Source organism: Notothenia rossii (genome assembly GCF_949606895.1).
Source record: "Notothenia rossii genome assembly, chromosome: 2".
Classification (NCBI taxonomy): domain Eukaryota; kingdom Metazoa; phylum Chordata; class Actinopteri; order Perciformes; family Nototheniidae; genus Notothenia; species Notothenia rossii.
In genome coordinates, this window is record NC_136904.1 from 21,456,484 (window position 1) to 21,475,834 (window position 19,351).

At 41.5% G+C, this 19,351-nt stretch overlaps 1 protein-coding gene across 1 annotated transcript; it reads right to left on the minus strand.

The window, feature by feature from the left end:
* Window positions 1-13,657: 13,657 nt before the first annotated feature.
* Window positions 13,658-19,264, minus strand: nae1 (nedd8 activating enzyme E1 subunit 1). Its single transcript, XM_079663420.1, has 21 exons — window positions 18,992-19,264; window positions 18,442-18,545; window positions 18,265-18,325; window positions 18,131-18,161; window positions 17,877-17,948; window positions 17,512-17,591; window positions 17,090-17,199; window positions 16,698-16,807; window positions 16,539-16,601; window positions 16,364-16,427; window positions 16,170-16,261; window positions 15,975-16,034; window positions 15,714-15,847; window positions 15,522-15,597; window positions 15,255-15,294; window positions 14,962-15,048; window positions 14,752-14,844; window positions 14,468-14,582; window positions 14,325-14,374; window positions 14,193-14,232; window positions 13,658-13,912 (listed from the first exon to the last, which is right to left on the minus strand). The coding sequence occupies exons 1-21, from the start codon at window positions 19,039-19,041 to the stop codon at window positions 13,816-13,818; spliced, it is 1,629 nt and encodes a 542-aa protein (XP_079519546.1). The 5' UTR covers window positions 19,042-19,264; the 3' UTR covers window positions 13,658-13,815.
* Between the last annotated feature and the right edge of the window lie 87 nt (window positions 19,265-19,351).

The following is a 19,351-nucleotide window of genomic DNA, read 5'->3' on the forward strand; positions in this document are numbered from 1 at the left end:
AAGGTTGTGTTTTACTCAAGAGTGGAATTCCAGGCGCCCCGTTTCCGACTGATCTCAGCGATGAGGAGAATGTCAGGGTACAACGACAGAGATAAGAATGGCACCTGGAGAATGTACTCTACCGCCAGTCATGTACTCCTGAAAGAAAACATATGCCAGCTCATCGCCACCATCATTAACTCCTCCCTCAGATCTGGATCAGTTCCCCCCTCTCTCAAACTGGCTGCTGTCACACCCATTCTCAAAAGACCTGGACTCACGCCTGACATCATGTCCAACTTCCGGCCCATCTCAAATCTCCCCTTTCTGTCAAAAATACTTGAACGTGTCATTGCCTCACAACTAAAATCCCACCTCAGCTCCAATGACCTCTTTGAGCCATTTCAATCCGGTTTCCGATCAAAACACAGCACAGAAACAGCTCTTCTGAAAATCACAAACGACCTCCTCCTCTCCTCTAACTCCGGCAACCTGAACATCCTCATCCTCACCGCAGCATTCGACTCCATCAACCACACCATCCTGCTGTCCCTCCTCGAATCATCACTCAACATCACTGACACTGCACTCTCCTGGCTGAAATCCTACCTCACCGACAGACATCAGTTTATCAACATCAACAACTGCACCTCCTCCAGTGCTCCTCTGTCCCAAGGCGTCCCCCAGGGTTCGGTGCTTGGCCCCCTCCTCTTCATCCTTTACATGCTCCCCCTTGGCAAAATAATTTGTCGCCACAACCTTCAATTTCACTGCTACGCCGATGACATCCAACTTTATATCTTAACAAAAACCATCACCCCCACAACACACTCCACTCTCACCAACTGTCTCTCAGAAATAAAAGCACGGATGCAAACAAACTATCTCCAACTGAACAGTGCCAAATCAGACATCATCATCATCGGCCCCCCATCCCGTATCAAAGACATCCAGAATTTCAACTTCACCATTGACAGCCACACTCTATCTCCCCCCCCCCTCACATCCGCAACCTCGGAGTCATTTTCGGCAGTCAGCTCAAATTCAACCACCACATAAATCACATCACCAGGACCGCCTTTTTCCACCTCAAAAACATTGCCCGTCTCCGCCCATGACTCTCCTCCTCTGCTGCTGAAACCCTGATTCATGCATTCATCACTTCACGACTCGACTACTGCAATAGCATCCTCTATGGCATACCATCCAACCTCCTCAATAAACTCCAACATATCCAGAACTCTGCTGCCCGCCTCCTCACCCACACCCGCTCCCGAGACCACATCACTCCCATCCTCCAGAACCTCCACTGGCTCCCCGTCCGTCAAAGAATCCACTTCAAAGTCCTCCTCATTACTTACAAAGCCCTCAACAACCAGGCCCCCCCCTACCTCAAAGACCTGCTGCACCACCACACCCCTTCCCGCTGCCTCCGCTCATCAGAAGCCAACCTCCTATCCATCCCCACCCGCACCAATCACCGGACCTGGGGGGACAGAGCCTTCTCCGTCGCTGCCCCCTCCCTCTGGAACTCACTCCCACAACCCACCAGAGACTGCACCGACCTCACCACCTTCAAAAAACTCACCTCTTCAATCTGGCTTTTCATGTGTGATTGTTTTTGTATTATTTGACTTTAACTATATATTTATTTGTTGTTCCTTTCTTCTCTTTTCTTTTTTCTTCACTATTATCTGTAAAGCGTCTTTGAGCACCTGTAAAAGCGCTAACAAATTAAATCTATTATTATTATTATTATTATTATTAGAAATGAGCAAACATATCGTCACATACTGTACTGTTGCAGACCTTTCTACAAAGCAATGTTATAGATATACGAGCATTGGCTTAATGTCTAAAATGTAAACACTTATTAGTGTGTAGTGCATCATGGTAGTTGAGAAGACTGCAGATGAATCACCACAATATTCAGCATACTGTATATAAGAGTGGCTGCCTCAGACCTGTGAGTATTTGCACTGTGCCCCATTTTGTGCAAACACTGATGTGTCTGAGCCTATACAGTAACTGTGCATTAAAGGAGTGTAACACGACACCCAGGTCTCGCAGGGGCGGCTGAATCTCTGACCCCATCTGGAGTTGCCGACTTCCAGACTCTCTAAAGGCCTGGCTGCTAATGGATCGTGAACCCAGATGAATGGATGCTAGCTGTGCACAGACAATAAGCCAATTAACCCCCCCTGCCTTCTAACGTACAGAATACAATACTACACAATCAGAAAAGATGGCTAATCAAAGAATGTGTTTGGTGGTGTATGGTATATTCCTGAATCACAGCATAATAAGTTTGAGATTTCATGTAGAGACATTTAGATTTTCATATCAGAAAACAATTTATGAAAGTAACATTAACAGCAGCCATGTTCCAGCGCCTTGTAAGCCAAATACCAAACTGAACACTGAAAATGAAGGAGCTAAATCCAAATTTAGCAATCATTTATTTAATGTATTATAAACTATGTGCTTTTCTTATACTGTGATCTGTTAAAATGTCTCCAGGGACAAAATGTTTTAAACCTCAAAGGGTGGATACATTATTGACAGGAGCCTCATATGTTGTTTTCTGTCTCAGCTGTTTTGGCTCATAATATCAGTGCACTAACATTACATAATTGTTATCTTAGTTATGTCAGATATGATGCTTATTTAACACGCGTAGATGCACAGTGCACACACACAAACATATGTTGGGGTTAGTAATGTGGAAGTATTGCAGTAAACATAGTAGTGTTTGGATGTTTGCCAAGCAGTCTGTTTCGTGTTGTTATTTTACAGTACTTAGTTATAAGACGTTGAGCAAAATGAAAATGTCGACTTATAATCATTATGTATTATATTCAGATGACTGTCTTTCATAAAGTAGGAAATGGTTTCTCAGCTCAGCTCCAGAAACAACAATGTTTGGCAATTTTAAAAGGCAACATATTTAATGGTAATATGATAAACCTGGAATTTGTCATACGATGGACACATTTGCAACTTTCTATCATTAATGACATCTCATACATCATTGAGGGTCATGTCAAAAACTCCATTTTAAAATGATCTGAACCCCAATGTGAGCCGTGAGTTTATTTTGCTAAGCAGCACAGACACACCCTTTACTCTCTCTCTCTCTCTCTCTCTGCTTGCTTTCCTGCATCATGTGTACATACTGCATTCTGTATGTATACTGAAAATAGCCAGGAGAGGGGGATTGGTCTTCAAACACCCTCCAGTTGTGTAAAGAGGTCACAGTCATATCTCCTTCTTAATCAGAGGACTGGATACAAACTCTCCTATGTGCCTGTGTGTCACATGAACTCATTAACAATGCATCTGGAAAGCAGCTGTGACAGCTCCACCCTCACTCACTAGGCGGCTCAAACTGCCCTGCTGCTAGGTGTACAGTACACATAAAGCCTAAAGACCACATGCTAGTGTACATTACAGTGAGACATGTACAGGTGCTAATTTATTATTTCCTAATACTAATTCTCTGTATTGATTATTTGTACGGTTTTAATGTAGATGTGTTTATAGTCTTTTAAATGTTGGTGGCATTGTTAAGTGTCTATTGTACCAATGCATTAATCAGTCACAGCTCCATCTGTTTGTAGGAAGACTAGAGAGGCCCTCAGCAGACCCCTGAGAGGTCTAAAGTATGCTGGCCTCCCACAGTCTTGGAGAAAACACAGTGAATACTCCACTCTGCTCTGGCAGGCCGGTTTTAATTCAGCCTGGGCCTCATGAGGAGGTGAACCAGTTGGACCCCAGCCAGGTAAATGGCTAAAACTAACAGCAACAAGCCATCAGAAGACATCATTCTCCACCTCCTCATGTCTTTGCCTCTAGCTGCCTTCAGTCTTATCTGTCTTTGCAAAAACGTTTTGTCCAGTAACAGGCTGTGACAAGGGGACATATAGTCCTCGTCCTTGAGGGAGATATGACCACCAGTCTGCCACCTTTACTGTGCAGTTTCCTCCATTTCAAGATGACTCATCCAGTTCCCTCCCCCCTTTTCTCTCCCGTTATTGCTTGAAGCGTCCAGTGAGAAGCATCGTTGGCAGTGTGGCCATACTGCGGGCTGCACTCCTGATTTACTGATTGATTTCATCATTAACGACCAGCCCCTCCTCCCCCTCTACACACACACATATTATCTAATGTCGGGCCTGTCCTGTGGCTCTAAGATAAAGCAGTTAAAAGCCGAGCCTGAATGCTGAAGTCTTGATAATATATTGATGCAACAGAGGAGGCAGAGATGTACATGGAAGTGTGGTAGAATTTTCAATCAATCAAACAAATGTGTGAGGTAAGTCTGCGTGGATTTAGTTTTCACCTGGTTTTTTTATTATGAATTTGGTTGGTTGGGTTGTAGTTTGTCAGAAGTAATAGAGTGAATAATGTCTCCTGGACATGGATATAATCATTACTTTGTTTAAATGTGCAATGTATCAAATGACAAGTTAAAAAATGTTGACAATGCAAAAGGGGTCGATTGTACTGAGGTATCTACAGATAATAAGCACCTGAATATGTCGTTTTCTGGTGGGTTTCAACTAGCTTGTGGGACAAAACAAACCAAGTTCGAAATAAATGCAGCATTTGTTCCATAACTGCTATGTGCAAATAAGCAACTGTTTGGTAACAAAGTGGTTATATTTAATGTTGTTTTCAAATACTGTTTCTGCTGCCCTATAGTGGCCAGTACATTTATTATTGCATGTATAAAGTAAGAATACAAACATTTTGGAGAATCAAAAGCACATACCCTCTCAATAAAAAAGCTTAGCTCCCAACAATAAAACAAGCCCTTGCTCAATTAAACTCATGGGTTTTTGCAGCTACCACCTTGTGGTCTGGTTCACTAGCGTGTGGCTAATATTAGCATACTTTAGATAATGCTGTGTCATTTGCCGAGTGAGTTTACTGACTTAATACTCCACTTCTACTGCACTACATTTTTATAATTTTACCATTATGACTTACTGTCATTTCTGGCCACAGTTATTGCTGTTCAGCGGAAGACACATTTGCTCACTTTAATGCAACAATGCTTAAGGCCACAAGGCTCTAATTCTAAATGGATTTGCATCAACCTCCTCCACTGCAGACTGTGTTGATGGTTCATAAGATCCTGAGACCTCTTGAGAAAGATGGCACTGTAGTTCATTCTGAAGCTACTGTGTAGTGGTTCCATGGTTTATAAGTCCTGAAATCATGACCTGCAGGCATTTGAAAGCTATGAGTCTTTTGGCACATGTTCCATGACAGATAAGCAGAAATAAAACACATTCTATGTATATGTCAGCACGGGGTGAACTGAAGGAGGAAAGAAGAGCCCCATGAAAAGATATAGAACCAATCAATTTGAAATGTAAATTCTATTTGCTATCACATGGTAAAACTGAAAAGAGGGTAAAGAAAGTAAGAGTTAAGAAAAGGTTTCCTTGGAAAGTATATGGCCTCTCTGCTATTTTTTTAAAGTTCAAAATCTGTGAAAAGTGTTATTCTTTCCCCCCTTTCAAAACGGTTATGATCATGTTTGAATGCCCTCCTTCTCTTTTTCTGTTTCTCATATGAACACTTCAATAAAAAAGTGTTCAAACTGAAAAATGGGCCAAAAATGGTTGTCAGACCTCCTGGCCTGTTTTCTCTTATCAATAACCTTAGAAAAGTGTGTGTAGGGGATACACACCAATCTTTGTCAGGACTCTGATAGTGCAGCAGATACACTACAACACATGAAGCCATGCTGCTGTTTTTTTTTTTTTTTAAACGGTCAGCACTGAATGTCACATTTAGTGATGTTGACACAGCTGTATACAAATTGGCTGGAAGCTCACTGATCAAAATATGACCGTTAGCCCCTTGCAATGTCTTGAAGTCTCATTGTGAGAAAGAAAAAAGGTGGAGTATGTTTCATGGAATGAGTTAACAAAATGATAGATTCAAGACTATAAAGATACATCATTTATGATTCAGAAATCTGCTTCAAGACACCAGAAAAAAAAATGGTTGAATGATCGATGATTACCAAGGCTCGCAAAATCAAACAAAGGGACTCAATTTCTCAATACAAGAGATACATCTGCCCTCCTATGTGTCATGCAGCTAAGAGATAAAATGACCAATAACACACATTGTTCAAATAATGTAAATGTTTAGTTTGCTTTAAAGGAAACCCTACACCCTCAGTGTTGTCTTTATTTTAGAAGGCACACAGACAGAACTGGGAGAAAGAAGAAAACCTGGCAGGAATTAACACCGTAAAACAGAGGTAAAGGTCGCAGGGGCATATTTTAACAAATATGGTACCTCTGGTGACATACATGTAGAGGATTGCATCACATTTAAAAAAAAGAAGTAATTATTTCTTGTTTGCCCTCATAAACCTGGCACTGACTACAAGATAATCTTAAGAGGCAGTGGGTGGATTGATGGACACAGGATAATCTTTGAGGCAGTGGACAAAATCTTCATTTAGGAAATGGCCAGAGTACTACTTGGCTTAGCTCTCTTTTCTCAGACCCCATTTACACGCAAACCAAAACGAAACGCAAACGAACCGAATACGATATCAAAAAAGTATTCCGTTCACACGAGACCGCTCGAAAGCGCTGGAGACGCTGTAGTACATATGCCGGGCCTGTAAGTGGCGCTGTACTTCCGCACAAGACCGCTCGAAAGCGCTGGAGACGCTGTAGTACATATGCCGGGCCTGTAAGTGGCGCTGTACTTCCGCCACAAAATACACCAAAAGCAGCGAAGAAGACCCCCGACCATGGTTGTCATGGTTGACCTTCTGTTTATGCCCCGCGGTGGATTTAGCAAGATGTAGTTCATGTAATTCTCCATGTCCACTTGTTGCTGATGGTTGTGGTAGAGGAGCTGTAGATTTTGAACTAACATCTGTAGCATGGTCGAGGTGTATATTTTGCACTAACATCGGTAGCTACAGAAGTGAGCAGCAGAGGTGGGGAGAGGTGGGGCTATGGCTTCATCGTTATCAGGAAATTATCGTATAGGGCGTACACACTGAGCCGTTTGGCCCCCCGGAGCGTTCCGTTTGCAGATCTATCCACCTTGGGACCCGTTATCGTTTGTGGGGTCCGTTTCCGCGTTTCCGTTATGGCCTCGTGTGAACAAACGGGCTATACGAAAGAGAAAAGTAGCGGATACAACCGTTTGCGTTCTCGTGTAAACAGCACCTCAAGACAGAGGTTGTGAGTGTTAAGCCCTTGCCACACGAGGACGAAAACAATAACGGACCGCAATCGTTATCAAAAAAGTCTTCCGTCCACAGGCACCAGAAACGTGTCCGTTCACACGAGACCGCTCGAAAGCGCTGGAGACGCTGTAGTACATATGCCAGGCCTGTAAGTGGCGCTGTAGTCCTGCACAAAAGCAGCGAAGAAGACTTCCCGCGCATGGTTACCCTTCTGTTTATTCTCCACTGTGGACGCTCTGGCTCTTTTTCTCCCTCCCCGAGGCAAGCGTTTGCTCCTATTCTCCGGTAGTCCACAAGCAGATGAAAAACACCCACCTCTCTGCCTCTTCCAAGGGACGAGTGAACCGTGCGGCGGAGTTTCAGTTAGACTTTTTCAACATGTCCGTTAAAGTTTAAATCTTCCAGACAAAATTCCGGTCAGATGTCTTCTTTGTTATTTATTGAGCTTTAAAACAAATGAATAACGACAATAATATAATAATAAAAAACGGAGCCTCTCTTTTCCTCCCCCTCTTCTGAGAGGTGGGGAGAGGCGGGACTATTGCGTCATCGTTATCAGGACATGATCGTATAGGCGTAAACACGGAGCCGTTAACCCCCCGAGAGCGTTTCGTTTGCAGATCTACCCACCTAGGGACCCGTTATCGTGATCTGCGTTTCGGTGTCGGCCTTGTGTGGCCGAACCGTCTATCTGATAGAGAACTGTAGCAGATACGACCGTTATTGTCCTTGTGTGGCTGCAGCCTTATGCTGTGTTCACACGCATAAGCGATGTTTTGGGGGCGGCGCGATTACATGTAAAGTCAATAGAGTGGCGAATCCCTCCCCTTCCGGTGGACCTCCATGGGACCTTATCTCGAAAAAATTATGTATTGAAGTCAATGGAGAGAGAAAGATTATCTTTCGATCCCGTTTGAATTGTGCCACAAATTACACAGGCTATGATGTTTGTCAATTTAAAAGATAATTTTGCAAGCCCAAAAAAAAAAAAATGTGTCATAAAACTGTGAAGTAACACATTTGTTTGTGTGAAACGCTCAATGAACTACATCTCTGGTTTCGCAGAACAACACACGTCACCAAGATGGCCGTCACTACTGTCTTGTCAACAAAACGATTGACTACCCTCACTATCACCACAAGGAAACACGCCCAGAAGAATGTCATGCAAAGCTGCTTGCCTCCCTTCCTTTGATTCTCTCTGAACTGCCTGGTCTTTTTAATGTTTAATGTCAACCATTTGTGCAGATAGCATGAAGTAGAAAAGATCGCCGATCGCCGATGCTAGCATTAGCATTTCTCCCCCGGGCTTAAATTGTGTATTATAGAATGATCACACCGGTGACAGTACTCTTCAAAGGGTTCACAAAATATGACTACTACTCTTACTGTTTAGCATTTTGGGTTGCTTAATGTTACTTCATATTAAGGCTAATAAAAATGACATGGCTGTAATGCTAACTAACGTGCTAGCTACTAGCAAGGGTGTAACTTTGGTTTGAGAAGTGGGGGGGACACAAAACAGGGGGTCCTCCGCAATGAAAAATGTTTTCAATTTAATTCCATCTCCTGCCTTTCTACAATATATTAGGGACTATAGTGTTAACAAATCCAAGAAAAATGTGTAGTGTATATAATGAGTGTGCACACTTATCAAGTATCATCTGAACCTGTTTTATTTGTGATGACCTCACATCCTCTAGGGGGGTCCGGGGGCATGCAACCCCGGGAAGATTTTTTTCTTAAAATTGAAGTTAAATGCATCAATCTGGTGCACTTTGAGGGCAACATTAAGAGATTTATGGATAAAGCTCTCAACACTCACATGAAACAGAACTGTATATATTTCAATAAACAAACAACCATTAGAATATGCTCACAACCAATAACACATATTTGATAAACTCCTCTCTCCTATCTTTATCTTACCTAGTCTGCATTCTTTCTTTTTATTTATGCATATTTGACTAATCACTCCCCTTTCAAACCCCACATTGGAAGGATTTCTTAATTTATTTTATATACAACTAATATTACATAGATGGACATATGTGTTTACATAGATGACATGTCACCCCTGTCCCCAGTGGAAATTACGCCCATGGCTACTAGCTAGGTAGCTAACTTGATCCAGCCACTCCTGGTCCTTTCATCAGACGGGAAGCGAAAGAACGAGCAAGACCAATTGCTGGTATGATAACAACCTGGTAGGCCTACTGAGCACACAGGCATCTTGTTAACACTTGAACCGCCAGAGATTTGTTATACCTAAAACCGCCACCGGGGTCAAATTGACCCAGCATTAGAATGCATTAATTTTCAAAGTAAAAGTATTGCTTTAAAAAGAAAAATGGTCCTGTGGTATTGGTATTTTGACAACCAATTTTGTTAAATTGTTTCGTTTATTAACGGTACAACCAACATAGGGTTTTGTGAGGCGGTTGTCGTTGTTGGGTGAAAAGCAAATAGCTGTTTGCTGCGGAGCGCAGCGCAAGCAGTCTCCCGTGAGCGGGAGACTACAGACTGTCGCTATCAATCTATCTCTCTCTCTCTCAATCTATAAGGAACTGCAGTAGACAAAAGGAGTTGCTATAGCAACACGTCATGTTTGTTTACACGCGAAATCAATAGCACGAAAAGGGGTGGGGTCAATATGACCCGCTTGGCGGAAATAGGTATAAATGGCAATTATTTTGCCGATTTCTTCAATCTGACTTCATATTGACAATTTTTAACAACATAGAGTGCTACATAACACACTTTCAGGAAAAGTCACGGACTAGGAGACTTTAATACGTTATTGAAAAAAAGTTACATACACTAAAAAACAGCTCGGGGTCAAATTGACCCCGTTGGCGGTTCTAGTGTTAAAGTTATCTTATCTTAGCCAGCGCCACATATATAGATTATATCTATATGGCGCTGATCTTAGCTATCTCTTAGTGGAGGAAAACAATTGTGACATCACTTACGCGGCTCTGGGATTTGTAGTCTTTCTTGTTGCGTATTTTTCATAGTCTTATATTTCAAGTTTTACGACAAACTGTGACTTTTTTACATGGAAATTATTTTTTAAGATTGACAAACATCATATATGTGTAATCTATATGAATTACACATATATGCCATATGGCACAATTCAAACGGGATCGAAAGATAAGTTCTCTCTCCATTGACTTCATTGACATTTTCCGAAAATAGGGTCCCATGCACCGGAAGTAGATGGGCGTGACTTCGCCACTCAATGCAGAGATGCGGACAGACGCAAATTCGCTCCGTCGGCAAGCATGAAGCGGTGGACGCGAATTACGCGGCGCGATTGAAGGGCAGCGACAAACGCTCGAGTTCAATTTTTTCAACTCGAGTGTCATATTCGCGTGACGCAATCTCGCGGTAGTCAATCTGCGGTGGATCTCAGCCTGCCGTCACTGACGTTCAACGAGAAAACATCAGCCGTTAGCTGTTAGCAGTTAGCACAAAGAGCTCAAAGCTCCTCATATCTGTTCAGTACAAACCACAGACTGTCTGTGTCATGGCGAATACATTTGCTGCCTGGTTTATTTATGTCTAAAGTTTATTATGTCTTTTCGGAGTAGTGTGAGCCGCACCGTCGGGTCTTTTCTGCCGACCTGACGCCTTTTCTTGCCGATTCAACATGTTGAATCGGCGTCGGGAACACCACCGGAAGTCGGACAAAGGGATAACACTGATTGGCTGTTCAGCTAGCGAATCAGTGCATGAGAAGCGTTAACGGAAGTGAGGGAGGTAAACAAATGATTTAAAATGGAAGATGGAACACACACGGACGGCTATTTCACCTCATCGGTTTATAGAGCTCTTATTCGTTCATGTTTTCAATGGACGAGAGTGAAAATGGAAAGAAAAACGCTATTTGTTGTTTGTTTATATCACAGTCTCTTCTTCTTCTCTGTCTTCCGGTTGTTCCGGTTGTTGCCTCTTTTGAATGATGAATACACACTACCGCCGCCTGCTGGTAAGGAGAGTTATTGCCACTCACGCATGCGCAGTTCATACGTGCTCGGCTCGGATTTGCGGTGTGTTCCAGTGCGCGAAGTCGGCAAATAGGCAGGAGAGTCCGGCGACGCAACAGTCGGTGTCGGCGTCGGTGACTGGCCGGTGTATCTGGGCCTTTACAATTTAATCACGGTAAAATATGTTCATGTTGTTGCAGTTGTAGCTCCCGAGCCAGTGAGTCTTGTTTGAATGACGTAAACACAGCAATGAGTAAAAACAGCTGACAGCCGCGGTGAAACTCGAGCGTTTAGAGCGATGCGATAGGAGCGAAGCGAATATTCGCATCGCGTCCGGTGGGAACGCAGCATTAGACCCTAGCCACACGGAGAGGGTAACGAAACTAACCGAATTCAATATCAAAAAAGTCTTCCTTCCACACGCAATCGGCACCAGAAATGTATCCGTCGGTTGCCCTTCTGTTTATTCTCTGCGGTGGATTTAGCAGCAGAGGTGGGGAGAGGCAGGGGGCCAGGGCTCTGGCTCTATTTCTCCCTCTCCGAGGCAAGCGTGTGCTCCTGCTGTAAATCTACGGTAGTCCACCAGCAGATGAAAAACACCCACCTCCCCACCTCTTCCAAGGGACGAGGGAACCGTGCGGCAGAGTTTCCGTTAGAATTAGTTTGCACCGGTCAACATGTCCTTTAAAGTTTAAATCTTCCGGACAAAATTATAAAAGAACCGGTCAAAGGTGTTCTTTGTTATTTATTGAGCTTTAAAACAAATAACGACTATATCATAATTTAAGAATAATATACAGAGTCTCTCTTTTCCTCCCCCTCTCCTGACAGACCGTCAGTATTTTCGTTATCAGGACATATAGGGTGTAATCACGGAGCCATTTGGCCCCCCAGAGCGTTCCGTCCAGAGATCTACCCACCTTGGGACCCATTATCGTTATCGTTTCTGCATTTCCCTGTAGGCCTCGTGTGGCCGAACCGTCAATATGATAGAGAACTGTAGCGGATACGACCCGTAGCCTATCGTCTCCGTGTGTGGCTGCAGCCTTAAAGGTGACCTATCATGCAAAATGCACTTTTGTACGTCTTTTATACATGAATATGTGTCCCCGGTGTTCCAGGGAACACACCAAGTGTCAGAAAACACAACCCTCTCTATTTTCCTCCATACCCAAATCTCTTAAAAAGGGGCTGCAACGGATCTGATACAGACTGATCCAGATTTGAACACTTCTGTGACGTCACAGAAGTGGCGCTACGGCTATTGGGCCAACTCCACCAATCAGGAGGAGTCAGCCACGGACATTGCCGTTCGAAAGCGCTGGAGACGCTGTAGTACATATGCCAGGCCCGTAGATGGTGCTGTTCTCACAGAATCAGCCCATGCAAAGACAGTGTTGAATTGAGCGAAGTGAGGAATGGCTAAAATGCATGATGTTTGGTATTTTGAAAAATAAAAAGTATAAATATGCCTTATATGGGTATGGTCCTACACTATATTATTCAAATATAGCATGATGTGAATGTGGTACACACCACTGCATGCTGCGGAGAGCTGGTGGGTGAAAGAAAATATATCTGCTTTAGGCAAATTTCCATTCTACCCAAGTTTGGGAGGAGAAAAACAAAGGACAAACTTCACCCTGCCCAGCAGTTACAACACAGTGACCCTCATAACTCATCATTGTCTAGCAGGACTATGTGCTGCCTTCAAGATCGTACTCATTATGAACACAAGTGTCCTATACCCTCTCTAGGCGTCTTAAGGCAGCAATTGAGAAACAATGTTGGTTAATAAGTTACATGACTAGTTTTTTGTTAACATCCTACAGCTGATTACCTGAAATGCAGTCGGTATCCAACGGTGAACAGGGAACAGGGAACTACATGTTGATATGTGAGAAGAAAAAGATGGAAGGGTGCCCTCTGGTGTTTGGAAAAAATAATGACACCAATTTGCAACGAAACTTATCTTAACCTGCCAGGGTGCGTGGAAATCCTGCCAGGGGGCAAGTCCCATCACGGGCTTCTCAAGAAGATCACATGCTTGTCATGTAACATTTATTCAGGCTACAAAACGGTGTAATCCTTGTTTAAACAAGTCAACAAGGCAGGGGTGTCAAACTCAATTTCATCGCGGGCCACATTCTCATAAAAGTTGCACTCAAAGGGCCAGTTGTAACTATATAAATATATAAAATAATGTATTATATTACATTATTGCCTCTGCATTGGATTATTATCGGATAGGATAATAACTTAGTAATTAACTACGTCTGAAAGCAGATGTCCACGGCAAATAATTGCAAGTCTCTTCAGTGCGTCACAAAACGAGATGCATTGTGGGACATGTAGTTTATGGGCAACCTGCTTAAGCAAAGGACATTTTTGATCAAGTCATGTCTGCTGAATTTGTCAACTCTACCTTTGTAATAAGAATAAACAAGTGCAGTGCAGGGCAATTATTCAATGTTTTATATCAATGCATGAGAGTGAAATACTATATACAACACTTTTTATTTTAACCAAAAATCTTCCACCTTGTTCAAAACACAATACAATAAGAGGCCGTTGAGACTACAGTTTAGAAAGTGCTGCTATATTGTATAATCATCCTTTAATGTTGAGTTTCCAGCTTTGTTTGATGAGGTCTGCCACAAAAAACGTTTGAAGAAATCCTCTGTAGGTGCCATCCTGATGTCTACCCCTTCACAAACAAAGAAGGCGAGGCTTTATAGTCGATACTTTTTTAAAGAACCTTTAACATTAGAAGCATTTTTCGATTTTAGTGCATACATTTGTGCAGTAATCCTATTCAAATTTGATATAAAATGCAATATTTCAGTTTAGATTGAATAAAGCAAGTTGGTAAGTGCCTCTTTTGATCTGGTTCTGTTTTCTGGATCAGTTTCTGTATTCACAACTGTAAGGTAGCGGAGGTCTGTGACATGGCATTGTAAATGAAAGTGTTGTTGAAGGGCACAAACTGGTGGCTGATGATCTTGATGGCCTCTTGAGCAGCAGATCCTAAAGAAACACCATTAAAGAAGATGAAATAAACATCTTTGATTTGTTAGCACTCTGTAGGTTAGAATTTATTTTAAGGACGAAAATATTACCTCCTAAAAATGCAGCGACTGTGTGTGGTTCTGCTGCACCATATCGACAGCTGCAGGTTTAAAGAAGAAAAAAAAAAAGCTTGATTATAAAATTTGATATAGTCTTTTACAATCACTTCATCAGTAAACTGGACATCACTTACAACTCATGGATGTAATCATCTTTAATGTTGACGTTGAGGCTGTACTCCTGCAGGAGGCTGTTCACACAGAGCTTCAGTTTGCTGATGTCATCTTCCACCTGGTAGTTATAAACTCCTGGGAAGAGAAACATGGGGGGAAAATAAACAAGACAAAAAAATGTTGCATCAAGAGGAAATATTGTCATAATTCCAGACTATGAAGTCTTTGAGTTTGTGCAGTGTCAAGGCAGAAACATGAAGATCTTTAACATCTTCTTCAAAATCTGTATGATCCTTGGTCGTACCTGGGTAGCGGGAGTGCTGCTGATAGAAGCGATCTACAGCGCGCAGCATGAGGTAGAAGACCATCTCGCTGTCTGGATTGTCCATGCTTGAGGCTGAGGACACACATTTATGTTAACGGGCAAATATTCTTCACGCTTAACAGAAGATAATATTGTACAAACTCAAAAACAAGACATAAACAAAGCTGAACAGTTTAATCTCCAGCTTACTGATTTCATCTTTATTTACTGAATCCACACTATATTCTTCAGCCAGAGATCTGCAGCGCACCACCCTCAGAAATGATGAGTTCTTACCTAGACACCAACACAAATTGAACAGTTAGCAATAAACACATTGTAGGTGCAGCAAAAAGTGTATATTTTGTTCCACCTGTTTGCAGTTTTCTTAAAATCGAGAAGGAACAACACTCTGTGACAGCAGTACAAATCTTAATATTTCCATAATAGGAGACATGAAAACATATGAAGTCAGAAAAGTATGTATCCGTCATAATACTTACAGAACAGTTTGATGTCCTTTTCCAAGATGCTCTCTGGTGGCTGGTACAAATAAAAGTAATACAATTTGAATCACAATGTAATGTAAGTAGCAGCATTTTCATCCATATATTCAGTATTTCAGGGCTAAACCTGGTAAAGCTTGTTATTACTTGGGACCTATCAGACATTTATTTTGAGCACAAACTTAAAAATGGATTTAGGACCCAAATAAAGTCATGACTAACTCCAGTACTTTCACACGCTGACTACGTGGGTTTATAACCTACCTTTCCTATAGACTGCAATAGGCTTTCTACGTGCTTACAAACAGCTGCTGCATCCTGCAAGGCCTTTTCCCTGTAACTGAAATCAAAAACACAAAAATAAACATTAACACAAATCCACATAATTACTGTTAGAAAGAGGCATAAACCAGATGTGGATCAGGGGATCAGAGGTTTTCTGAGTAGCAGACTTACACATTTTGGAGGTTGATGAACTTCTGAGAGTCTGCGATCATATCTGGGATGCTTCCCCGTACAGGAAGGCTTCCATTGCCTTCTTTAAGGACAAACTCCTTTACAGCTCTGAGCATCACCCAGAAGGACGGGGACTGGTAAACACAAACAAAACAATACACACCACACTTTTAAAAAAAAGCATGAATTACTACTAGGGAATGACTGATATATCCATGTGTCCTTTCAGAGAAAAGGTCTCAGAAATAAAAAAGTTCTTACCTGTGATGTGATGTTGTTACACTGCTCACTATTGAAGAGGTCTTCAACAGCACTAGGAGTCTGCAGAAACAAGGAGTGTAATCAGACCTCACAGGTACATGTCATACTATAGAAAACATAAAGACTTGGGGTTCAAGGAGGAAACATGTTAAACAAGATAACTCTTATAACCTAGGAGTATTTCGGGTCTGGTACCTTGGTTGGATTTAAAGCAGTATTGACATTCTTAATAGCTTCTTCAAAGTTTTCTTCGTCCTCTGGGACACCATTCTCTTTCTTCAGGATCCCTAAAGGCACAAACAAAATGTCTAAAATAAAAGTCGTAGATAAGTTGAAACACCAAAGTTACTGAACTGACAGTTTTACACAATACAGAGGGCCTCAGATACCTTCTCGAATGAACTGTCTGAAGGCCTCTTTCTCCTTGTAGTTCTTTGGTGCCTGACAGTCGTGCTACAATGACAAAACTATTGGTTTATTATTATCGTAAAACAACCCAACAACAGCAGTGATTAATTTGTCAGACACTTTTGCATTGGGGAGGCCACAGACACTGTAATGTACCTCACTCAGCCATTTCTCTAGGTGCTTAGCAATGATGATAACCCACGGTGTGTGACTGTGATCCTGCAGATTCAGTAAAAAAAGAGAAAGAAGTACATCAGTTGTGTAAAGCTGGCATAGCTTATATGTTCATCAGTTTAAATGTGCTGAAGTACACACCTTCTTGTCCATGCTGTCAAGGTCGTAAGACTCAATGTGGCTCTTGAATTCAGGAAAAGGCTTGAATAACCGGAGGTCCTCCAAGGCATTGTCCGGGTGGGATTCAATCACTGAAAAGGAGGCAAGAAAATGTCAATATATTTTTACAGTTAACATATAAACCATGAACAACGGTGAAAAGACCATGTAACAAAAAGTGTGGCTCCAGGCAGACAGGATGTCAATAATCTCATGTAAATAATCATGAGTCATGACTATAGAGGGAAATGCATGACATGTTATTTACCAAAGAACTGCTTTGGTAATTTAAAGTGTTCATTCTTCAATGTGAACTGAAAGGTTACTTTTAAAATGTGTTAAAATGTCATAATAAGAAAAAGTAGAATGCTAACCTGTATGCTCCTGCACGACGAGTCGCATGTAGCCAATCAGGCCATAGCTCTTACAGACGAGGAAAGGTACCGAGGCGCTCCACAGAACTGAGCCCAGCCTCAAACATGTGCTGTTGGATTTAAGATAGCCTTTTACAACTTTACAAAATAAAATAATGACCAATCAAGGCAATAAAGACAGTTTACCTAAAACAACATATAAATAATGAAATATAAAACATATCTCATTTTTTTTTTAAAGCTATAAATCCCTTTGTAAATGACATTAACTTTGTCATTTCATATTTTATGGACTGCACAAAGTTTAGATATTTACACACAAAAAAAAAAATTCTAGTTAGGATACTATAAGTTCCTTAATAATTAATCATTAACTATTTTGTTAAAGTGAAATGTGAGTGTAAACATTAACCATCTCATACCTTTCTGGCAACTGGACACCGATAACTATGCTGAACCTGTGGAAAAACTCAGGATCATTGTCCAGAAGCTTGTCTGGACTCTGCAGGAGTGACAGAAAATAGAAGAAAGATCGCTGTCACTGTCAGAACAATAATACTGATTAATACATTTAATATTTTACCCTTAAATGTAACGACATTTGCATGCTTCTTTTATAGAGGTATGGAAGTAGCCCTTGGTTGTATGTCCACTGGTTTATGTGTGAAATGTATATTTATTATTATTATGAAGATGGTATAAAAGAAGTTTGATATCAATTCTTACTTAAAAATTAACACTATTAAAACGTATATGGCATCATGTTAAAGCTTTGAAAACGACAAACCTCCTCGACAAAGTTTCCAGAGACATCAGTGTTTAGTTCTTGTAGCAGCTCAGTGGCAGCCTGTGCTCGATTCTGCAACATAAAAACTAAGGTCAGGGCTCATACAAATACATTTAACATTTCCTACTTGATACGTTTATTTAATATAAAAAGTAGGAGGAAAGATGCAGATAAAAGGAGGAGATGGTGTACTTGCTTGTGCACTTACATATGTTCACAAAACATGCATTCTTTGATTTTGGGAACAAATATACCTTTCCAATGCTGTTGTTGGTGAGGAAAAAGCTGAAAGACAAAATCGAAAGATCAAGTATGAACAAACGTGCAAATATAACACACTAATTCAAGTGTAGATACATTTACAAAACCAAAACAACTGCTGTCTTACTTGTTTCCAACATCTTCTCCCGAAACAGTGTGTCCATCGACTATGGTGAATGCTCCAATACCTGACAGAGAGATACATTAATTAAATAAGGGGGATTATTATTATCACTTTTATATATATACTGCACAGTCTATGATCAGCACCTGCAGCATTAGCACAGAGCCACATGTGTTTTACCTGGAAGCACTAGGTTCTTCAGTATCTCTGTCCCAGTTGCAGTGGCGTTGATGAGACAAACATGTGCATTCTCTAGTGACTCCTGACCATGGTCACCCCACAGTCTGAAAAATAACATGGACAGTGTTGCCACCTAGTGAAACAATGATTCCTCAAGCCACTGTGCAAGAATGGCTTAGCTACAAGAGCTTCAATAGCATTCACTAGCATACAGTTACACTTGATAAACCATCAAACACATTACATATATAAAGTCAGCGGCTGTCATTAGAAAAGCTGGCCTTTTGATTGACAAGCAAACACCAAACAGAGACTCATGCGTATGCCTAATGGCTAATGTTATGATAGGGAATGGATTCCATTCCATATCATAACATTAGCCATTAGCCATAGCTAATGTTAGCACAGAGATACTGTTTTCATACAGCTAGCTCACTTTAGCACTCCAGCCTCACCGGTGCATCCGATAGCACCTCTCAGAAGAACATTTAAAAAACAATTAGCTAAAATAATATTCTTTGTGAAATGTGCAGTATATATTTAAACGTACCTGAGTTGTCTGTCGTATTTCTGTTCTTTGGAAGCTTTGGTGGCTGCCATCGCTTTCAAATGACAGACGCTTATAGACGTATTTTAACTTCCTCATTGACAGATTCGACGACAAAAAAATACTCGTGTGACAATTCGGATGCGCACTTTCCACACAAATGCTTCCCCTATAGGAGACCGACTTGAATTGACATAAGGAATGTATTGTTAAATTGTTCTTTAGATATTGTGTTGATAATACAGTAGGATAAACTACCTTTCTGTGAGTTAATATGATCAATATAAAGTGAAACGTGTTGGAGGCAGCGGGGTCTGCAAACTCCCTGAGAGGAAGGGGCATAACGGGCATAACGCATAACAA